We start from the raw sequence: 24055 nt of genomic DNA, 5'->3' as shown, positions 1-24055 counted from the left end.
TTTGTGTTTTTTTAGTAGAGACGGGGTTTCACCGTGTTAGCCAGGATGGTCTCGATCTCCTGACCTCGTGATCCGCCTGTCTCGGCCTCCCAAAGTGCTAGGATTACAGGCTTGAGCCACCGCGCCCGGCCTTTTTTTTTTTTTTTTTTTTTTTTTTTTTTTTTTAAGTAGAGACGGGGTTTTACCGTGTTAGCCAGGATGGTCTCAATCTCCTGACCTCGTGATCTGCCCGCCTTGGCCTCCCAAAGTGCTGGGATTACAGGCGTGAGCCACCGTGCCTGGCTGGATATCATGATTTTAAAAAGTTCCAACAACATAAGACAAGATGTGTCCCAGCTACTGGGGAGGCTGAGGCAGGAGAATGGCGTAAACCCGGGAGGCGGAGCTTGCAGTGAGCTGAGATCCGGCCACTGCACTCCAGTCCGGGCGACAGAGCGAGACTCCGCCTCAAAAAAAAAAAAAAAAGACAAGATGTGTTGTCATTTTTTTTTTTTTTGAGACGGAGTTTTGCTCTGTCACCCAGCCTGGAGTACAATGGTGTGGTCCCAGATCACTGCAACCACCACCTCCTGAGTTCAAGCGATTCTCCCGCCTCAGCCTCCCAAGTAGCTGGGACTACAGGCACATGCCACCATACCCAGCTAACTTTTGTATTTTTAGTAGATACGAGGTTTCACTATGTTGGCCAGGCTGGTCTCGAACTGACCTCGTGATCTGCCTGCCTCAGCATCCCAAAGTGCTGAGATTACAGGCGTGAGCCACCGTGCCTGGCCAGATATCTCATTTTAAGCCGGGCGTGATGTTGCAAGTCTATAGTCCCAGCTACTCCAGGAGGCCTAGGCAGGAAAAGTGCTTGAGCCCAGGAGTTCGAGGTCAGCCTGGGCCACATAGTGAGACCCGTTTCTAGGGGTGAAAAAAATGTCATGTCATTGTATTAACGTTTCTTCAGTTGGCTACTGGAGCAGTTTTACGTAGTGGCTCTCAAACATAGCTCAGTGGCTGGTCATGGTGGCTCATGCCTGTAATCCCAGCAGTCTGGGAGGCTGAGGTGGGGAACTGATTGAGGCCAGGCTTTTTTTTTTTTTTTTTTTTAAAGAGCTCAGTGATAAAAAAAACTGGAGTGAAACAATATGAACAATTTGCAGTGAGATTATAGACATGATTTTACATTATAAAACAATGTCCCATAAAATATCCCAGCAGTTTTATGATACTTCCTTTATATATTACAAGTTGTTTAAAATGCTCAAAATTGGCTTTAATCTCCACAGTGGGCTACAGCTAAAGCAGCGCTTAGAGGAAAATTTAAATATTTACATTTACATTGGAGGAAAAGTGTTAACAAAGCTGGGGGAAAGGAGGAAATTAAATAAGTAACAGAAAGGAAACACTTAAGAGCAGAAACCAGTAAAAGAAAACAAACCGGGCATGGTGGCTCATGACTGTAATCCTAGCACTTTGGGAGGCTGTGGCAGGCTGATCACCTGAGGTCAGGAGTTTGCAACCAGCCTGGCCAACAGGGGGAAACCCCGTCTCTACCAAAAATATAAAACAAATCAGCTGGGCATGGTGGCACATGCCTGTAATCCCAGCTACTCGGGAGGCTGAGGCAGGAGAATTGCTTGAACCCGGGCGGTGGAGGTTGCGGTGAGCTGAGATCATGCCACTGCACTTCAGACTGGGCAACAGAGCCAGACTCCATCTCAATAAAAAACAAACAAACAAACAAAAAACCCAAAACCAAACAAAAAACCAGAAAACAACGTAAAAAATTGGCTCTTTAAAAAATTAATTCAATTTCTAACCCCTTAGAAAGACTGATCACGGAAAAAAAACACAAATTACCAATATTGGTAATAAAAAGGGACCCTGCCACACAGATCATACAGATAATAATAGATGGAAAATATTGAAAAAAATGCTTTAAAATTCAGTACTAACACCACGTAAACACAAAATTCACAGTGACAACACACTTATTCAAGAGACAGGATCTTGCTGTCACCCAGGCTGGAGTGCAGTGGCATAAATCATACCTCGCTGCTGTCTCAACCTAGGCTCAAGCAATCCTCCTGCCTCAGCCTCCCAAGTAGCTGGGACTACAGGTGCACACCACCACACCAAGCTAATTATTATTATTAAAAGACAGGGCCTTGCTATGTTGCCCAGGGTGGGGTCAAATTCCTGACTTCAAGTGATCCTCCTGCCTCCTGCCTTGGCCTCCCAAAGTGTTGGGATTATAGGTGTGAACCACCTCGCCTGGCCCACACTTGTCGTTATACAAGCAAATTTTGTGAGAATTATTTATTTGCTTTTGCAATAAATGCATTTTTCAAGTATACAACACAGGTTTACAACATACATCAAATCAAAACGGTAAAGCTGAAGCTACTTTGTAATTAAAAAGCAAAATTAGCATCAAGTGAAAACTGTAAACCAACTAAATGCTACACTGATGAAGCTGGAAATTTCCTCCTAGACGGATATTCAAACTATCAGTTTGTGCCTGTTAGTATTAGCCTTCGTAATGCAAACTTCTTAGATACTAAATTGGAATCCTTAGAAAATTCTAATAAAGTGCCAATTGTGGTTTATGATTACTGAATTCTAATAAATAAACCTTACTCATTTAGGTTGCTAATAATAGTGGGAAGAAAGTCTTTTTGAATCAATGTCCCCGCCTAAATCTCATGTGGGACTGTAATCCCCAGTGTTGGAGGTGGGGCCTGGTGGGAGGTGACTGGATTATGGGGGCGGTTTCTTATGGTTTAACACCATCCCCCTTGGTGCTGTCCCAAGTGAGTTCTCCTGACATCTGGTTGTTTAAAAGTGTGTGGCACCTCCCCTGTCCCTCTCTTCCTCCTGCTCCGGCCATGTGAAGTGCTTGCTCCCACTTAATCTTCCACTGTGATTCCAAGTTTCCTGAGGCCTCCCCAGAAGCCGAGCAGATGCCAGCATCATGCTTCCTGTACATCCTGCAGAACCATGAGCCAATTAAACCTTTTTAAAATAAATTACCCAGTCTCAGGCATTTCTTTATACAATGCAAGAACAAATACACCTGGGATCCTGGCTCCCAGCTTCCGATGACTTGCTTCATGAACATTAATGAACAGGCAGCACAGGAAGCAGGCATCCTCCTGCCCTGCGCTGCTCCTGTAGCACAGAGGCACACAGGAACACATAGCATCTGGATGGCAGCACATTTCTTTTTTTTTTTTTTTTCCTGAGACGGAGTCCCGCTCTGTCGCCCAGGCTGGAGTGCTGTGGCGCAATCTCCGCTCACTGCAAACTCTGCCTCCCGGGTTTATGCCATTCTCTTGCCTCAGCCTCCCAAGTAGCTGGGACTACAGGTACCTGCCACCATGTCCGGCTATTTTTTTTATTTTTAGTAGAGACAGGGTTTCACCATGTTGGCCAGGATGGTCTCGATCTCCTGACCTTGTGATCTGCCCACCTTGGCCTCCCAAAGTGCTGGGATTACACGCATGAGCTACTGTGCCCAGCCGGATGGCAGCACATTTCCTAAATCATTTTGTTTTATTTTCAACTACTACAAAATAGAACAAGAATCAAATGTGATAATACAATTTTCTTTATTAAAAATAATTTACAGCATCAGTAACATATACACAATTGTCAACTGAACTTTGCCTCCAATATATTTTTATACAATACTTAACATTATTGAACTTAAAACTGTTACACTGTTTTGTTGGCTTTAAATAATAGACAATGCTTTTTGTCTATTACTTAGTGATAGACAAAGTGATTACTTTGTCTGTTACTTAAGTGAGATTATGGTTTCATAGCCACATATTATGTGTAAAATTGATAGAAACATCAGCAGTATCACCCTTTGGGGGAAAAAACACTGAAAAAGCCAAAGTCCACCCTCTTCTTCTCTCTTATTACTCCAATCAAACTAAGATAGGATAAACATCCAGTATCTTAGTATCTTCTCCTAAACCTAAAGACAAAAGAAAGGTGTCTTCTATTCAACCACAGAAAAATGTCAAATAATTTCTCCTCATCCTCTCATTCATCACTGTGAAAGCAAATGAACACAACCTTGCTACCATATATGCAGGCAACTATGATTCTGACTTAGGTCCTAGCTTTACTTTCCTTTAGTACAACTGTTGTTTGATTACCAACGAAAACCTGAGCACTCTGGCTAGCGGTATACTAGTACCTTCTTTCAAATGTCAGCATGGAGATAAAATAGTGACAACTGTCATCTTAGATACTTTTTAGATATAGTAATGGCAATTCAGTGGCTGGATGACATTTTCACTGATTCCATTGTATAGGTAGCAAAACCCCAAAATATGAAAATGGCAATGACATGTAGCATAATGTTTTTAAAGTATATATAAAAAAAAAACCTGCTGTTGGTAATGACCTTTGAAATTGTACTTTAAGCTTACAACACTGATTTGCTTTTCTTGTGTGTCTGACATTACACTTCCTTATTTTTTTTGGTAACACAAAATTATCCAACTATAGTCAACAAAGAAGATATAGACAATAAAAACTAACAGATGCCACATTTTGCAAACATAGCATTTGGCTAGAGGCAGAATTATAAGGTATACATATTAAAACATACATCCATGACTCTCCTCAATTTGAAACCATGTTTATCAAGTTTTTACTTCATTGTATATAAGCCAAAAAATTAAGAGAACCTTGATTTGTTCCTGAAATACAAGATTTGCTTGTATTATTACTGGACTAGGTAGACTGGGTATGTGAATGTTTAATTCATAGTTAGCTAGCTTTACCATCATCTCCTGAATCAGCTGCTAAGGATGCCTGTGCCTCCGTCCATAACTATATATAGAGTATGCTTTCAAAACAATATAGGCCGGGCGCGGTGGCTCATGCCTGTAATCCCAGCACTTTGGAAGGTTGAGGTGGGTGACCTCACGAGGTCAAGAGATTCAGATCATCTGGCCAACATGGTGAAACCCCGTCTCTACTAAAACTACAAAAATTAGCTGGGCGTGGTAGCGCATGCTTGTAGTCCCAGCTACTTAGGAGGCTGAGGCAGAAGAATCGCTTGAACCCGGGAGGCGGAGGTTGCAGTGAGCCAAGATCATGCCATTGCACTCCAGCCTGGTGACAGAGCAAGACTCCGTCTCAAAAAACAAAACAAAACAAAACAGATTTGTTTCCTGCTGCACAATCTGGAATTACCATTTCTTCAGAGCACATACAGGCATTTCATCATTCAACTTGTAATTTCTCCTAACTCATGTTTTCATGTAAATTAAAAACACATGCACTGACAAATAAATATACAGTATATATCAAGAACACAATATAACTTGAAAGTGTCGAAGAAAATACTTATACAAAATTTAAATAAAGAAATCATTTTGTCAAACTCTAGTCCATCTTATTGTCTAAACACATATTTGCAAAATATTTTCAAAAGATTGTATGATTATGTGCAAAGTTCTCAGTGGTCTTCATCCACTGGTTTGGTAGTTTCAGCATTTTGCTTAAAACAAATAATTCTTTATGCAATGTGAACTAATTCTGAATTGCAGTAACTAAGTCATAGAAAGATCTCTATGTGAAAAAAAAATCACTACAATTAACCTTTAGCCTGCTAAATTTCTTAATTAAGAAATGGTATAGAACCTTCTATAAATAATTTTCCAACCTTTTTTTAAAAAATTGCCAAACATCTTGTTGACAGAACATTTGATGTGATGGGCAGACATGCATATTGAGGATACATAGTACTCAGCAACTTAAGTGTTTTATCCTTACAGTCAGCTTTGGTTAAAACATAACAAAATTAATAGAATCATGCATCGCAGGTGATAAATGATTCAAAATGGCAGGAAATCAATTTAATGAAGAAATAGCAACATTTAAAAAATGCATAGGGTTGAGTACCCGTATAATTGAGGGTGGATAATTTAAATGTCTAGAAGAAATCAGTTCAGAGTTTAATGATTAAATAACATTCTCTTTAGCAACTATGAGTGTGAAATTTTGGTTAATGACACCGAAAATATTAGGTTATAGGAAGTTACAGTATTACATAAGGTGAGCAAAATAATCTAATCCAATTAATATAATGCCATCGGGGGCTTGTCAGATAGTCACAGTGGCAAACTGCTGAAACATTAAAGGCTGCGTCATATGTGATATGTATTTCCACTGCTAATACATGGTGCCACACAATCAGTTGTATTTTGCCATGGTCCATCTTCATATGTGGAGGGAACCTTGGCTGGACTGGACAGAATGATTGTGACCTGGGGCAGGTTCTATCCCTTGAAGTTAGACTAAGGATAAACCTGATTATATGACAAACTAAGAATGCCAAATGTGTCCAGCTCAATTCTGAAGAGCAATTAGTATACTTAAAAGGTCCACTTATAAATGAGATTCCAATGACCACAATTTTAGAGTCTAATCTGGCTTCTTGTATTTCAATCTGCTACTCTTAAACCAACAAACAGTAGTACACAGTTTTATTGGTGCAAAACTAAACAACTCCAGGAAGGTTACTCATATAAGAATCTTCAACACAAATTCTGCCTTTATTTACAAAATGGTCTGATAAAATATCGCCCCCCCCCATACTTACAGGTCTCTTCCACAACACACTTCACACGTTGATTTTAGCAAGGTTAATAGCACCATTCGTATATTATTTAAAATCAAGAAGATTTCATTTCAGTTACTATGTTGATTCATCATCATTTACATCCATGGATGAGATAAGTGAGTATACTGGGACTATCTGCAGCTCCATGGTAAGGATTCCCGGGTCCAGCACAAAAGGCTTTGCAGTTATCAGTTATGAAAGGTATCCATGGTAAGTAGATACTATGAGAATTTTCGTGCCACAAAGTTTAATAATCCTCCATGTTTGTACAATGTTATTTCCACATCATCTTCAAACGAAGCAATAACGCTGAATACTTTTCCAGTGCTTGTCTTTAAAGAAACAAAAACATTTCATGTGAGCAAGTAAATCTTCCAGGTGCTACTTGGTGGTTAAGACCATTTGTCTTCATATTTAATGACTATACTTGCCACATATTCTGTCTGATTTATCCTGGTTCTAATTTCTTATATTCTGATTGCCTGAAACTTTTCTGCTGCTTGAAAAACACCTGAGATACCTGATCATGGGCTTCATAGCTAAGTAGAAAAATAGCTACATTTAAATTTTGACTTATTAATTGGGGAAGTTATACTCACTATTCATATTCATTTTACACCAAATATTCATTGCATGTAATCAATAACTCCTACTCTTTCCCCTTTTTTCTTAGTTGTCAAGTCTGTTTTGCTCTAACTTTGAACGTTCAACTTTGCTCTCTCTTTGGAGTGGTATGTATGCCTCGGTTAAAATTAGATTGGGACAGCAAAAAAAAGACCACCATGAAAAGGAAGCTGGCACTTGTTAAGTGGAAGTCAAGATTCCCCTCCATGTGTTCTTTTTTCTGGTATAAGCATCCAGTTCTTTCCATTTTTCCTCAGAAAACTTGAACTATTAACATAGCTAGATTTAAGTATGGCGGAGTGAGTCATCTTAAATGGCAACTTACCATGCATTAAGAGACTTCAGTATATAATTTACAGCAATTGATTCTTATTCAATTCATAAACATTTGAGTGCATAATCATACATTTGAAAATTTTAGAGATACCTGTATATTCAATGTAATTCCAGGAGACAGTTCTTCAGGAAATGTTAAAGAAAATGTTTCTCTACCGGAGAGGCCCAAGGAATCTGCATTTTCTCCTGGAAGGAACTGAAGTGGAGCTATGCCAATTCCAATCAAATGATCTTTGTGTATTTTTTCATAACTTTCGGCCAAAACAGCTTTCACACCCTGTAATAAATGTGCATTTTATTTCCTCCAATCACTTCTGAAAGTTATTTACTGAGCATTTAAAGGGAGTAAAAATCTACTTTGGCCTTTCTCTAAATACTTTTAGTCTAATACCTCATACTGCATCAATATTCCATCGAAGTATTTACAGAAACTTTTTATAGATTATTTTTCTGAATTTTTATGGAGCTCCCTAAATTATTCTGGCTCCCCTTCTGCTGCTCTAGGGTTAGGTACTGCTGCTGCCTACTACATCATAAGAGCTCTATAATTGGGCTGGTTCCTTTGACCCCAAAGTAGGGCTCAGAAGGATTTCTATTTAAACATGACAGCTCTAATATATGTGTTCAACACTCTTGAAATGCTACTAAAATAAAGGAATAAAGAAGGTATATGGGGCCTTATATGGCACAGTGGCTTATATGCTTATAATCCCAGTACATTGGAGGCTGAGGCAGAAGGATTATTTGAGGACGGAGTTTGAGACCAGCCTGGGCAATATAGTGAGACCCCGTCTCTACAAAAAAAAAACAAAAAATAAAATAAAAAATAACAAGAACAGGCTGGATGCAGTGGTTCAAGCCTGTAATCCCAGCACTATGGGAGGCTGAGGTGGGCGGATCACTTGAGGCCAGGAGTTTGAGACTAGCCTGGCCAACATGGCAAAACTCCATCTCTACTAAAAACAGAAAAATTAGCTGGGCATGGTGGTATACCTGTAATCTCAGCTACTAGGGAGGCTGAGGCAGGAGAATCACTTGAGGTCGGTAAGTGGAGGTTGCAGGGAGCTGAGATCATGCCACTGCATTCCAGCCTGGGCAACAGAGTGAGACCCTGTCTCCAAAAAATGTAAGTAACAACAATAATGAAGAGGGTATAAAGTAACAAAGGGAATAGGATGAGAGAATTCTATAAATATTTAGAAAACAGAGATAGGTAACTGATTTAGAAGACAATGTTGAAACCACAGAACGATAAAATGAAATTAGAGAGTGATACCAGTCAAGGTCTGAGTTAATGTGCAACATAAGCCCCAGGAAAAGGATTGAGATTCAGAGGATGAGCTTCTCAGAATACTTGTGGATACAGGTTACAAGCCACACAAAGTAGTAAGATCCAGCTCAATCCCCACTCCATAAGAGTAGAGGTTTATTCTCTGGAAAAAAAAAATGAGCCAAAGGCTCTAGGCTTGTGTTTTTCAACTTTTTTCTCCACTGTCTACCTAAGGAGTCTTTTAAGACTTTCCTCCCCTATAATTGTGTCTTCCTGTTCACCTCCTTTCTCTCCAAAATTTTAACACCACTAAGATGCCGTGTATCTTTTCATGTACTCTATATTTATCTGTACTTCATGTGCAAAAAGTAAAAATTTTTTTTTTTTTACCACCTGAGAACCAATTTCTGTTCCTTGGGAGTGCCATCACCCCTCTTGAGAATATATTCTTCTTAAAAAAATTTTTTACTCATTTTTTGTTATAGTAGAAATAAGGAAGAGAATACATTCTCTAAACTGACAAACACTGGGCATAGGGGCTTGAGAATACCCCTGAAACAGGAAACTAAGTAGATTGTCTACATCTTGAACGAGTCTCTTTCCTTGAAGAAACTGAATGGCCACAGAGAAAATACAGATAATGACATATACAATCTCTCAATGAAAAGGTAGCTTATCACCCAATCACCTATAGTAAGGCACAGTAACTGACAAAACCCAGCCCCTATCCACGGCTTGTAATCAGTTTTTTAATATCTAACAAATGGAGGGCCAAGCATCACCTGCCATATGAGGAAAGCTTTCAACATCAAATACAAACACGAAAACACTTTCCAGGATAAAAAGAACCTATACCTATCATTAATACTCAATAATACTTATTATTAGTATCTTAGAAGGATGAGATTTTGGTTTATTCCTATAGCCCCTCAGAGTATTTACATTTTAAAGGAGATATTAAAGATTAAAATAAGAATGAGGCCTACATGATATCTGTGTTTCAGCCAGGCTTTTTAAAGCTACAATTGTAAAGAGAAGCACTTGTCAGTATGAAATGGCAAAAAGCACATGTCACATGACTATTTCCCCCAGCAGATGGCCTATTTGCTCTGCAATAAGGAAATTGTCTCAGGAGAAATGTCCTCCTGGCAGACAGCCAGGCACCACAATCTCCTATTTAGGGGGAAAAAAGGTGAAGCTTGGCCCACTACTTCAGAGTCTTTTACCCACTAATGGGGCAAATCGGAGAAAATTAAATCAAAAGGAGGCAAGTAAAATTAACAGTGGGGGCCGGGCACAGAGGCTCAAGCCTGTAATCCCAGCACGTTGGGAGGCCACAGCGGGAGGATCGCTTGAGCCTAGGAGTTCAAGATCAGCCTGAGCAAAATAGGGAGATGCCATCTCTACAAATAATACAAAAATTGGCCAGGGGTGGTAACTCATGGCTGTAGTCCCAGCTACTTGGGAGGCTGACACAGGAGAACTGATTGCACCTGGGAGGTCATGGCTGCAGAGAGCAGTGACTGCGCCACTCCACTCCAGTCTGGGTGACAAGGACATGGTCTCAAAACAAAAAAACCAAAAAAAAAAATGATCAATACGTATAATTATAAAACAATAGTTTAAAACGGAATTTCCTTTCCCTCTATTATGCTGACTTCTTCACATAAGACTGATGTAGGTTTAACCAAACTCGAGTATTAAAATGATACTAACGAGGTGAGTACAAAGTATTATCTAAGATCACTGAAACAAACAAAACCCTCTATACCTATGAGGTTCAAATAACTCTAAAAAATCCAAATAAACTTTGACAGTATGTTACTGACAAAAGGGAACATTTAAAACTCTTTGAAGCTTAAGATGATAAATTTTAAGATTCAATACCAGTAAATATGGTCCTTTGGCAGCCCAGTCTCTGGAGTTTCCTGAACCATATTTCTTTCCTGCTAAAATAATCAGTGGGATACCTTCTTTCTGGTACAGCTCTGCAGCCTCAAATACATCTAGCTGTAGATTAAAACAAACACAAAAATCTTTAATACAAATTTTGATCCAGTTAGAATTGTCTAAATACTTTGTGTGCATCCTCACCGTCTGTCCTGACGGAAAATGAATTGTTTTAGGAGCTGGTTTTCCAATAAACTTATTAAAAAGCTTGATATTTGCAAAAGTGCCTCTTGTCATTACAGCATCATTACCTCTTCGAGCTCCGTAAGAGTTGAATTCACGAGGGGTAAGGCTACAAGAAAGTAATGAAAGTCAGTTTTCATTACATATGGAAAACAATCACACACTATTGAGTTGTAAGACTTACTAAAAAAATTTTTTATCACAGAAAATTTCAAACACAAACAAAACAAAACAAAACCATGAATGTCCACGTGCCTATCACCAAGCTATAACTTAACGGATTCTTGGTTTCTTCTACAGTCAACCCCATTAGATCATTTTGAAGCAAAACTTAGATATATTTTAACAGCATACATTTCAGTACATTTCACTAAAAGATATAGACTCTTAAAATCTTTACACCAAAAAAAAAAAATCACAATAATTTCTTAATATCAGATAGTCAGTCAATATTCAAATGTCACTGATTATTTCCAAACTACTTTAAGTTGGCTTGTTTAAATCAGGATCCAAATGCAGTTCACAAATGCATTCAGTTGATCTCAAGTGTTTTAATCTACAGTTGACCTTTAAACATAAATTTGAGTTGTGTGGGTCCACTTATACATCCATTTTTTTCAACCAAATGCTGACAGAAAATATATTATTCACAGGATGCAGAAAACTGCAAATACGATTTTTCATGCATGTGGCCTCTGCATGAATTCTGTAGGAATTCAGTATGTGTGCATTTGGGTATACATGGGTGGTCCTGGAACCAATCCCACATCTATACCAAGGAGTGACAGTATATGTTCCCTCTCCTTCCTCCTGCTTGTGCTCTATCTGATGAAATAAAGTCACTTGTGTAGTTTTCTGTACCCACATTGTGTTGACTGCATCTCCATGGATCACTTAACAAGTTCTTCTGCCTTCTGTTCTTGTAAATCACATGTTAGATCCAGTGGCTTGATAAGATTTGGGTTTTTAATTTTTGGCAACAATGCTTCATAGGTCGTGTGTACTTCTATCAGGAGGCACAAGATAGCCAATTGTCTTTTCCTGGAATGTTACCAAGCTCATTGTGGTCTAGATTGCTTATTTTACTAGAGACTGTAAAATAGTGACACTATAATTCACCCATTCCTTCTTCATTTTTTAGCTATAAAAGTTCTATAAAGAAAAACTTTCCAGCAGGCATGGTGGCTCCTACCTGCAATACCAGCACTTTGGGAGGTCAAAGTGGGAGGAATGCTTGAGCCCATGTGTTGGAGACCAGCCTGTGCAACAAAGGGAAATCCCATCTCTACAAAAACTTTAAAAATTATGTAGGCATGACGGTGTGAGCCTGTAGTCCCAAGCTACTCAGGAGGGTGTGACAGGAGGAGTGCTTGAGCCCAGGAGTTCCAGGCAGCAGAGGGCCAACTGCCACTGCCCCCCAGCCCAGGCAAGAGTGAGACCCTGTCTCTACAAACAAACAAACAAAAGACAAACTCTCCTTCATCAATGATTTGGTTATGCTGAAATACATTCTATACAGGAAAGGCTCGTTAAAGAATTGATAATATTTACCCGTTTTCAAGCTAATGAGCTGGTCCTGGCCCTGAGACCTTTAGACAGAAGACTGATGGTCTCTTGACAATTCCCTTGTTTTTGGTAATCTTGGTAATTTTTGGTAAAATCGTGTACATTTTCCAGTCCCAGATCTGGAATCACTAATTTCTCCATGAAGCACTGTGTCACCATACTGGGAAATAGTATTTAGAAAACATAATCTGGGTGCTAGGGGTATTGCTACTGGATTAGTGACTATATATAATGTTTTAGGGAAAAATAACTGAACATGAGTATCTCAACAATCAACAACTGACTTTCATTGGCCTCTGATCTGGTCTTTTACGCAGAGGCAACAATTCTCTAAATTTGTGCATTTAAATTCTTACTTCAGGGTGGGAGTGTTAGGAGGTTTGAGTGTCTTTATTTTTAGAAAATTCTAATTGATGAACACTACTGGATTAAATATGCTAAGAAATACATACCAGAAGGCATAATAATTACAAAAATTGTACATCTGAGAGGACTGTTTTTCTTTTTTGGAAGTATGTCACACAATTATGATGAAGATGGAAATCACAACCAAAAAAATATTTATAGAAAAGAAAACTTATTTCTCACCACTTTATAATAAAAGCTATGCAATATTATCACATGTCAAGACAAGCTATATTGACATTTTGGCCAGGCACGGTGGCTCATGCCTGTAATCCCAGCAGTTTGGGCAGCCGAGGTGGGCAGATCACTTGGTCAGGAGTTTCAGACCAGCCTGGCCAACGTGGTGAAACCCCGTCTCTACTAAAAATACAAAAACTCAGCCGGGCGCGGTGGCTCAAGCCTGTAATCCCAGCACTTTGGGAGGCCGAGACCGGCGAATCACGAGGTCAGGAGATCGAGATCATCCTGGCTAACACGGTGAAACCCTGTCTCTACTAAAAATACAAAAAACTAGCCAGGCGAGGTGGCGGGCACCTGTAGTCCCAGCTACTCGGGAGGCTGAGGCAGGAGAATGGCGTAAACCTGGGTGGCGGAGCTTGAAGTAAGCAGAGATCCGGCCACTGCACTCCAGTCTGGGCAACAAAGCGAGACTCCGTCTCAAAAAAAAAAAAAAAAAAAAAATACAAAAACTCTCTGGGCATGGTGGCATGTGCCTGTAATTCCAGCTACTTGGGAGGCTGAGGCAGGAGAATTACTTGAACCTGGGATGCAGAGGTGGCAGTGAGCTGAGATTGCACCACTGTACTCCAGCCTGGGTGACAGAGTGAGGCTGTCTCAAAAATAAATAAATAAATTTCAATGAAAAAGCTTGTCATTTTAATTACACAAGCATCAAACAAGCATCCAATAAGCTAATCAGGTAGCAGTACTACAAATTCTGCTTTTAGCAAAACTTTGTCTGTCAAAACAGTCCCTTGATAACAGGGCAACTCTACATGATTAATCATGTAGAAATGAAATAAAATCTTACTAGTTTAAAATTTTTATCTCCAATATAAATAGCCTTTACATTTACATTTATTGTTCCTATAAAATTTTAGGCTCATGAAGCAGAAATTCATTGTCTTTTGATTTGATACACATCATTCCCCGCCTCACACATGTACATTTTACAGCCCATAAAATACACATTTAAATTCTTTACTCTCATAATGGGAAGCTGGTTTTAACCAAATGAGCAGGCCTCATTTGGTAGGTAAAACCAAGCTGATTTTTCAATAAAGTAGCACTGAAAAAGAAAAATCTTATTTCCAATCAGCTGTTTATTGAGACTATAAGGGCTCAATTTAAAATTGTAATTTCATTGTCTAAAGTCACAAGCAAAGACAGGTACAGAAGGTACCCGCCCCCCTCCACTCTTCATTCTTGCTTAAGACAAACACACTGGCAGTCAGGTACCTATGATAGCATGTATTTACTGGAAAAAAGGAACATGACCAATAGAAGTCTCTTAATCAGTAAGAAACAAGAAAAAACAAAAACACTCTAAAGCCATGTACACATACCCTCTGTTTGTCAAATACTTAGCGGCAGCACTATTCCTAGCGATACTTCCTGCAGGTGATATATGATCTGTTGTGACAGAGTCTCCCAAATATAATAAGACATGGGCATTTTCAATAGCCTGGAGTGCAACTGGCTCTTTGGTCTAGAAGGTAAAAGTTCAAGGCATTTAACTCTTTACAAGACTTCTTAGTTTATAACAATCTTTAAAAGATCAAATAGTCAAACAGTACTTACGAGTTTATCAAAAAATGAAGGGCATCTGATATAAGTAGACTTTAAGTCCCATGGAAACAAAACTGAATCCGGTGCTTCTAAGGAATTCCACCGTTTATTCCCCATCTGTGAATACAGTTAAAAGGGCTCAGTAGAAGAGGTGCATGAAAATGATCAACAGAATAAAACAGTACTTAAGTCAGAACAAAAACAACAAAAATAGGCCTTATCCATTTGGAAAGAAAATTAAGACAGTGTATTCTTTTTTTTTTAATTTAAAATTTTTATTTTTGCCCAGGCTGGTCTTAAACTCCTGAGCTCGTCTTAAACTCCTGAGCTCAAGTGATACGTGTGCCTTGGCCTCCCAGAGTGTTGGGATTATAGGCGTTAGCCACCATGCCCAGCCAAAACAGTGCATTGTAAAAAATCATGAGGTTTTTGGACAGAATGATTAAAAATTTGCTCCTCAAATTCTAGCATACCAGATCTCCAGGTACACTGTAAGGGGAAAGTTTCAATATAAACTGAACATAAAGACTACAGAGTCCAAAAAAGTTAAAGAATTTAGAAAGATTTCTACATGTTGCTACGGAGAGATTAAGCATGTATGAGGTATGCTGTTAATGTCTAAGCATGTTATAATGGAGAAAAACCTCTGCTTTTTCAATGTATTTGTTCCACATCAAAGCCTTCAAACTACATCCAAAAATCTCACCATTTCTTAGCCCAGGCACAGTGGCTCACACCTGTAATCCCAACACTTTGGGAGGCTGAGGTGGCTGGATCACTTGAGTCCAGGAGTTTGAAACCAGCCTGAGCATCTATATATTTTACAAAAAATAAAAAACTTAGCTGGGCCTGGTGGCGAGCGCTGTGGCCCCAGTTACTCAGGAGGCTGAGGAGCAGGATTGCTTGAGTCCAGGAGGTTAAGGCTGCAGTGAGCTGGTTCAGGCCACTGAACTCCAGCCTGGGTGACAGAGTGGGGCGCCATCTCCCAAGAAACACCAAAAAATAAATAATAATAAAAATTGCATAATTTATATAATTATTCTCTTTACAGCTTATTTGCCTCTCCCCAGAATTCTGGGTTTTGTTCACTGATGTATTCTGAACACCTAATCAATTCTTTCTTTTCCTCCTCAACTTTTATTTTAACTTCTGGGGTACATATGCAGGATGTGCAGGTTTGTTACATAGGTAAATGTGTGCCATGATGGTTTGCTGCTAGGATCATCCAATCAACACTAATCAGTTCTGATAACTCTAAGACATTTTCTTTTTTTTTTTTTTTTTGAGATGGAGCTTTGCTCTTGTTGCCCAGGTTGTAGTGCAATGGCACGATTTCGGATCACCGCAACCTCTGTTTCCCGGGTTCAAGCGATTCTCCTGCCTCAGCCTCCTGAATAGCTGGGATTACAGGCATGCGCCACCACACCTGGCTAATTTTTTTGTATTTTTAGTGGAGATGCGGTTTCTCCATGTTGGTCAGGCTGGTCTTGAGCTCCTGACCTCAGGTGATCCACCTGCCTCGGCCTCCCAAAATGCTGGGATTACAGACATGAGCCACTGTGTCCAGCCGCCATTTGCTTTTTAATTATAGATTCCAGATACAAACTATTACACATCGAAAACCGTGCTCAAAATAATGTAATTTTAATTTTTATTCTAGTCAGAAGACAAGATATATGAAATAAAAGAACACTGCAAATTGATTAAACTATTTAAGAAACACATAAGACTCTTACTTCTATTTTATCTTTTAATGCTTTAAACATGGATAGTATAACATGTTCTTCCTCTACTCGATGAACTTCTTCTCGACTAGGCCAAATATCATGCAGGTAAATGTTCTTGCCAGTGGGGTCAGTACCTGGTTAAAATTTTTGAACATGACACTCAGTAAAAAAATAACCCTCTGAAAATGTTCATACCTTTTCAAAGACACATTATGGACATCAAGTAAATGATTCAACTGGGTGCTTCAGGCTTAAGCGGCTAGAAGAACTAATTACCTGCACATTTTATTTTCTTCACATAAACACAGAAATTAATAACTATACATTATAAGTTTTCCTGAAATAATTCAAAGAATAGATGGTCTAAGAAACATTTCAAAAATATAATGACTTCTATGGGGAAACATATGTGTAGGTATACATATACATAAAGGAAAAGATACCTAAAGGTTCTGTCTGGAAATCTATATTCACTGTGCCTGCTATGGCATAAGCTACCACTAAGGGTGGAGAGGCAAGATAATTGGCACGAACACAATCACAAAGACGACCTTCAAAATTTTTGTTTCCAGATAAAATTCCACAGGTAACCAAATCACCCTGAAAAAAAAACACAAACACACAAACATATTAAATTCTAGAGATGGTACAAATTTGGATAATCATATATAAGCAATCTTAAAGTCTGAGGGCGAGATTAACCAAAAAACATATTACTAATTTTTAAATATAGAACTATCCATCTTGCGAATAAACTAAATCAATTCCTTATATTATGAAGGAATTATTTCAAGGATCTACAAATGAGTCTTTGAATCATTTAAACATTCACAGGTTACAACTGCCAAGAGGTGCAGAGTTTACAGAAATATAAACACATCAATATATATTTTCTATAATTTAATAACAAAACATAGTTAAGAAAATCATTTAGATGTCTTGCCGATCCACACATTTTACCTGTTTTACCGCATTTAAAACTGCTTCTGATAAGGGGGCTGTATTTCCCACACAAGTTGAACATCCATAACCAACGATTTCAAATCTGCATTTCAAAAAAAAAAATGTGACTGAATAGCACATCACAATATTTGTAGAGAAAGGACAAGTCTTATCTTGTAATTCTATCACTGTAATAAGATTACTTAAGACTATTCATGACACATGGATTAACCTTCATCAATACATTCACTTCACTACATTCTGAGCAATCAAGTCTAACTCTCAGGCATGCTATCTGAACCAACTCACTGCAGCCTTAACCTCCTGGGCTCAAGCAATTCTGCTCCTTAGCCTCCTGAGTAGCTGGGGCCACAGGCACTCACCACCAGGCCCAGCTACTTTTTTTGTAAAATAAAAAATAAAAATGCTCAGGTGGGTCTCAAAGCTGAATGCAAACCTTTGAAGAGCCTTAACAGCACTTATCACTGCACAAGATAATTCCCCCAAATACTACTTGCTAGGAATATAACATGACCTTTTAAAATAATTGATTCTGTACTTCCATCCAAGGGTTTAAAATGTAAAGAGGACCTGGCTATAATAACCTGACCAAAGGTCCCAAAAGAGGCACTGTAACTGGGCACTCTGATAGAAGTAATCTCTTAATTATCAACCAGTTAAACCCAAGAAGACTCCCTGACAATAAATCCAAGATGATACAACTAAAAGATTACAGGCACAGTCCTCTAAATTACTTTCAGATGCATTCTAAAAGCAAAAAAATCTAAAATTTATCCATTTTGCAAAGGAACTGATGACTCATATGTTCCAAAACACACACTGAAAATATAGCTAGGCTGGGTGTGGTGGCTCAGGACTGTAATCCGGTCTGAGATGAGCAGATCACTTGAGGCAACGAGGTTGAGACAAGCCTGGCCAACATGGCGAAACTCTGTCTCTGCTAAAAATGTAAAAATTAGCTGGGTGTGGTGGTGTACACCTGTGGTCCCAGCTACTCAGGAGGGTGAGGTAGGAAGACTGCTTGAGCCTAGGAGGTCGAGGCTGCAATGAGCTGTGACTGCACCACTGCACTCCAGTGTGGGCAACAGAGCAAGACATCGTCTCAAAACCAAAAAATTCCAGCACAACTAGCATCAATTGTTTTGGATTACATAAAAACGTATGTAATTTTTTTTTTTTTTTGAGATGGAGTCTTGCTCTCTTGCCCAGACTGGAGTACAGTGGCATGATCTCGGCTCACTGCAACCTCCGCTTCCTGGGTTAAAGCAATTCTTCTGCCTCAGCCTCCTGAGTAGTTGGGACTGCAGGTGTGCATCACCATGCCTGGCTAATTTTGGTATTTTTAGTAGAGACGGAGTTTTACCATATTGGCCAGGCTGGTCTCAAACTCCTGGCCTCGTGATTTACCTGCCTCGGCCTCCCAAAGTGTTGGGATTACAGGCGTGAGCGACCGTGCCCAGCCCAAAAAACATAAGTTACTTTCTCCAAGGTTCAGGGACAACTTAAACTTATGTATTATAGACCCAATAACCTCATAAAACTAAAATTATGACAATTTTCAGTTAATAAATGCAAACTGTAAGATTTCTTTCTTTTTTGAACTGACCTACACAACTGACCTACACAAGTATATACATTGTTTATACTTGGTATCTTTTCTTATACTGTAACTGTTATTTGGTTGTACTTGTTTGTCTTGTCTTTCCAGCTAAGTATCTTGAAGCTAAGACCACTCCCTACTTCTGTGTATCTGAGCTGGTGCTTTGCTCATTTGATATGCCCACTAAGTGTTTCCTGAGTGATAAGGCATCAAAAATTGTATGGTAATGGCAAGGTAGCAAGTAAAACTAAAGCATATTTCTTCTATCTTCTTTTTTGTTGTTGTTGTTGTTGTTGTTTTTTCAGAGAGTGTCTCGCCCTGTCCCCCAGGCTGGAGTGCAGTGGCGCAATCTCGGCTCACTGCAAGATCTGCCTCCCGGGTTCACACCATTCTCCTGCCTCAACCTCCTGAGTAGCTGGGACTACAGGCACACGCCACCTTGCCCGGCTAATTTTTTGTATTTTTAGTAGAGACGGGGTTTCACCGTGTTAGCCAGGATGGTCTCGATCTCCTGACCTCGTGATCCACCTGCCTCGGCCTCCCAAAGTGCTGGGATTACAGGCGTGAGCCATCATGTCCGGCCTCTATCTTCTCTTTTTTTTTTTTTTTTTTTTTGAGATGGAGTCTTGCTCTGTCGCCCAGTCTGGAGTGCAGTGGCGAGATCCCGGCTTACTACAAGCTCCGCCTCCCGGGTTCACGCCATTCTCCTGCCTCCGCCTCGCAAGTAGCTGGGACAACAGGCGCCAGCCACCGCGCCCGGCTAATTTTTTTTTGTATTTTTAGTAGAGATGGGGTTTCACCGTGGTCTTGATCTCCTGACCTTGTGATCCGCCTGCCTCGGCCTCCCAAAGTGCTGGGATTACAGGCATCAGCCACCGCGCGTGGCTATCTTCTCTTTGTGTATGAAAGGCACAAACAAGCAGCTTCAGTACCTACTGAACACCAATACCAATATGAAGAGCGATAGCTGTCACTTACCCAAGCTTACTGAGATACGGTAATACTCCACTTGAACTGAGGTAATGTGTAACCATCCCACTGCCTGGCGATAAACTTGTTCTTATATAAGGTTTAACACGTAGACCAGCTTCAACAGCCTTTTTAGCCAAAAGACCTGCACAGCCAAGAAACAATGATTTATTATGGCAATGTTTCTCTCCCTCTCTCACTCATATTAAAGTAAAAAGTGAGAAGTAATTTATTTAACAGATTCATCGCCAATTCAGATTAAAGTATGAATTCATAAACTTATTGTCATTATTTTTTCCCCTTTATTCTACTGATTTGCTTCATTTACAACAAATTTAAAATTACAGTAAATATACTAGCCTTCATGTTGAAAATTATTAAGATACAGGCTGACATCATTCACACAACTGGAAACAAAAGATGCACATATATAAGTACACATTAACAAAACCATCTTTTTTTCTTTCTTCTCTTTTTTCTAAAGCGAACCATTTTAAAGTCATAATTACAATAAGCTAAGGGGAATGTAACACATTATACATGGTTTTATACATCGAAGGAAATGTTCCAATGGGCATACAAATTGATTTCATTTACAATCCTTGCCAAGACAATGATCTTTTACTACTTTTATAACTTTTAATGAAATCTTCCACAGTGTTATGGTTAACTTCTAGATAATCAAGAAATACCTGCTAAATAACTATAGTTCTAAATTAACAAGAGAAGCAGATACAACCTAAAATTAATTGATAGGTAAGTTATAGTAAACAGTAAATTTACCTTCAGTGTAATAAAAACAAAATAACATAAATCAAACTCAGGCTCCTTAAGATCTAACTAAAATACTAGAAAGTCTCTCAATATCAAATGTAGACACTCTTGCATCATCTAAGAAACAGAAAGTTACAATAACAGAAAAGCTAACAATAATTAAGGAAAAAAAAAAAAGTATGGCCATAAACTACAACCCACCTGCGGCAAGCATGACAGATGGATTGCAATTATTGGTACAACTGATAACTGCAGCAATGACCACTGATCCATGAGACAGCTTATATTCACTTCCTTCATAATGAATGGAGACAATATCCTTTTGTTTTTCAGCTGCAATTTGGAAGCCTTTAAATCCAACCTATACAAATTTCCACAAAAATATAAACTAAATATTCTGAGTATGTACAGAATAAAATACGGGCAGAAAACATAGCAGACTGGACATCTGATGATTTAACATTAAAAATCATATTTGTGAGTGATGCTCAAGGCCCATAACATTCAGTAGTTGTTTAACTCAGCTGAAGCATAAATCTGCATAGGCACAATAGGAGTCTGGTAAGTTCACAAGTAAAATTTTTATCTACTAAGAAAGTCCAGCCTACCACTCAGAATCCAGATCTTATTTGGCTTTGTTGTTCTTAATCATCCCTGTTTACAGTAATTCTCAAGAGATGGCACATATTTTTTTCTGCTAAAATGACCCCGAAGATTTCCTCCAAAGGGATCCTATGTGTGTCAGTGCGGTATAGCTGAAACAAGATTGGCTATGAGCTGCTAATTATTGAAGCTAATTGACAGGTTTCACATGGCAATTCAGTGGACTATTTTGTTTTTGTACAAGTTTAACATTTTCTGAACAAAAAGTCAAGAAATCATAAAAAGAAAGGCTCTGAAAGGAAAGCCAAGTACTAGAGATCTCAGAATAGAGAAAGTGACAAGACTAAAACTGTGATTCTGAGACAGAAAATACAAACCCCAAAAAGCCAGAGACCACCTGCTATTCAGTCACATTTACCAAATTTTATGAGAGCAGACCAGGTGTGGCGGCTCATGGCTATAATCCCAGCACTTTGGGAGGCTGAGGTGGGCAGATCACTTGAGGTCAGAAGGTGAAGACCAGTCTGGCCAACATGGTGAAACCCTGTCTCTACTAAAAATACAAAAATTAGCCAGCAATGATGGTAGACGCCTGTTAATCCCAACTACTTTGGGGGCTAAGGCAGGAGAATCACTTGATCCCAGGAGGGAGAGGTTGCAGTGAGCTGAGATTGTGCCTCTGCACTCCAGCTTGGGAAACAAAGTGAGACTGTCTCAAAAAAAAAAAAAAAAAAAAAAGAAAGTTTCTGTGATGATGTATTCAATTATCTATGCTGTTCATCAATTCAAGACCCATATGTAGTTATTCAGCATTTAAAAATGAGACTACTGTGACTAACAAACTCAACTTTAAATTGTATATAATTTTAATTTAAATAGACACAATCAATCTCTGATCCTCACAATGGAACTGTACCAAACGACTGACTGGCACATCAGACAGAAGGAAAATAAGGGGGCTGCTGGTGTGTGCCATAATATATAAAACATAGCAGTGAATTGAGTTTATGGGTCACCTTGTTGGTTCTTTACTACTAACAATAAAGTAACCTACCTTTTCATTTAAGCAAGCCTGGAAATCGCTTTTCATATCTGTCACAGCAACTCTATCTTGAGGTCTTTTTGGACCACTAACAGATGGAACTATTGAATTCAGATTAATCTGGATCACCTAGGAAATGAAAAAGAGAAAGAACAAGGAATCAGAATTTCTCACAATGGATTCCAATTCAAGCATTACTTTCCAAATCAGAATAAGTATATTAGTATTTACTTTAATGCAATTTGTTTTAATAGTATAATACACCCTCAATCCCAAGAAATAAATATTTTAAAACAAACACATTTAAATGTATGAAACATGAAAATTTGCTAAAAGCAAGACTAGCAGATCAGTATGCAATTAAACTACCACAACACCAACTGTACTGCATATACAAAACCTAGTTTCCCAAGTGTTTTTTCTCACAAAGATAAACACTGTCTTAACTGATGTCCAATGATAAAATAGATGCCTGTGTCAGCTGTCAACTTATTGCCTCTGAGCTCCAAATTCACCCTCCTTTGCCAGCTCTGTGATCACAGAGGTAAACCGTTAGTGAACATTTCTCCTTTGTCAGCACACATGATGTGACAACTGGTCACTAGAGGGTGCTGAAGGGACACAGCAGAGAAAGGGTTCTTTTTCCTGTTCCAGAGGGTTTCACTGGCCAGCCTGCTGCAACCCAAGCTTTTATTCCTTGGTTAAGAAATCGTATTTTTTGTTAAAAATCTCACTTCCCAACTAGATTTTATATTTATTTCTTCTGGTATTTCTATTACTTCCTTCATGCATTTATGTGAATATAATCACTCGAAACTTTTCATCATGGCTTTCAACATTATTTTATATCCCTGTTTATTCTGACTGATCCAACTACTTACACTTTATTTATTTACTATTATTATTATTTTTATTAAGAAAAGATCTCACTCTGTTGCCCAGGCTGGAGCACAGTGGCACAGTCAGAACTAAATAAAGCCTCAACCTCCTGGGCTCAAGTGATCCTCCCGCCTTAGCCCCACAAGTAGCTGGGACTACAGGCATGCGCCACCATGCCTGGCTAACTGAATTTTAGTAGACATGAGGTCTCACTGTGTCACCCAGGCTGGTCCTGAGCTCAAGCAATCCTCCCGCCTCAGCCTCCAAAAGTGCTGGGATTACACGCGTGAGTAACCACACCTGGCTTACTTATACTTTCATTTAGTGGATTCAGGCAATCCTAGTCTTTGCCCATAAATATCCATTTAAGAAGTTTCTCTTGAAATCAACATCCTAATGATTTTAATTTCTTTATACAGTCAGGTTTGTTTTTGTTTTTTCTTAAGAGACAGGGTCTTGGGCCGGGCACAGTGACTCACGCCTGAATCCCAGCAATTTGGGAGGCTGAGGCAGGTGGATCACTTGAGGTCAAGAGTTTGAGATTAGCCTAGCCAACATGGTGAAACCCCGTCTCTACTAAAAATACAAAAAATAGCCGGGCATGATGGCGCGTGCCTGTAATCCCAGCTATTTGGGAGGCTCAGGCAGAACTGCTTGAACCCGGTAAGTGGAGGTTGCAGTGAGCTGAGATCACGCCACTGCACTCCAGCATGGGTGGGTCTTGCTACCACTCAAGGCTGGA

At 39.1% G+C, this 24055-nt stretch overlaps 2 protein-coding genes across 3 annotated transcripts in view; both read right to left on the bottom strand.

The window, feature by feature from the left end:
• The window catches only part of LOC117070328 (A disintegrin and metalloproteinase with thrombospondin motifs 7-like), a 684711-nt gene that overhangs the window by 418295 nt on the left and 242361 nt on the right, over window positions 1–24055 (bottom strand).
• The window catches only part of IREB2 (iron responsive element binding protein 2), a 63399-nt gene continuing 42921 nt past the window's right edge, over window positions 3578–24055 (bottom strand). For both annotated transcript variants that reach the window (XM_033189265.1, XM_033189267.1), the window contains 12 exons: window positions 22447–22563; window positions 20991–21150; window positions 20025–20160; window positions 17444–17528; window positions 16927–17083; window positions 16493–16617; window positions 14769–14873; window positions 14534–14676; window positions 10959–11106; window positions 10752–10874; window positions 7686–7871; window positions 3578–6966 (listed from right to left, as the gene is read on the bottom strand). In XM_033189265.1, the coding sequence (XP_033045156.1) occupies window positions 6856–6966; window positions 7686–7871; window positions 10752–10874; window positions 10959–11106; window positions 14534–14676; window positions 14769–14873; window positions 16493–16617; window positions 16927–17083; window positions 17444–17528; window positions 20025–20160; window positions 20991–21150; window positions 22447–22563 (1596 nt within the window). In that variant the 3' untranslated portion in view covers window positions 3578–6855. The remainder of the gene's footprint in view (window positions 6967–7685; window positions 7872–10751; window positions 10875–10958; window positions 11107–14533; window positions 14677–14768; window positions 14874–16492; window positions 16618–16926; window positions 17084–17443; window positions 17529–20024; window positions 20161–20990; window positions 21151–22446; window positions 22564–24055) is intronic.

Source organism: Trachypithecus francoisi, unplaced genomic scaffold, assembly GCF_009764315.1.
Source record: "Trachypithecus francoisi isolate TF-2019V2 unplaced genomic scaffold, Tfra_2.0 Lachesis_group3, whole genome shotgun sequence".
NCBI lineage: Eukaryota > Metazoa > Chordata > Mammalia > Primates > Cercopithecidae > Trachypithecus > Trachypithecus francoisi.
Note: the sequence above shows the minus strand (reverse complement) of the source record. Positions and strands in the feature narration are given on the sequence as shown.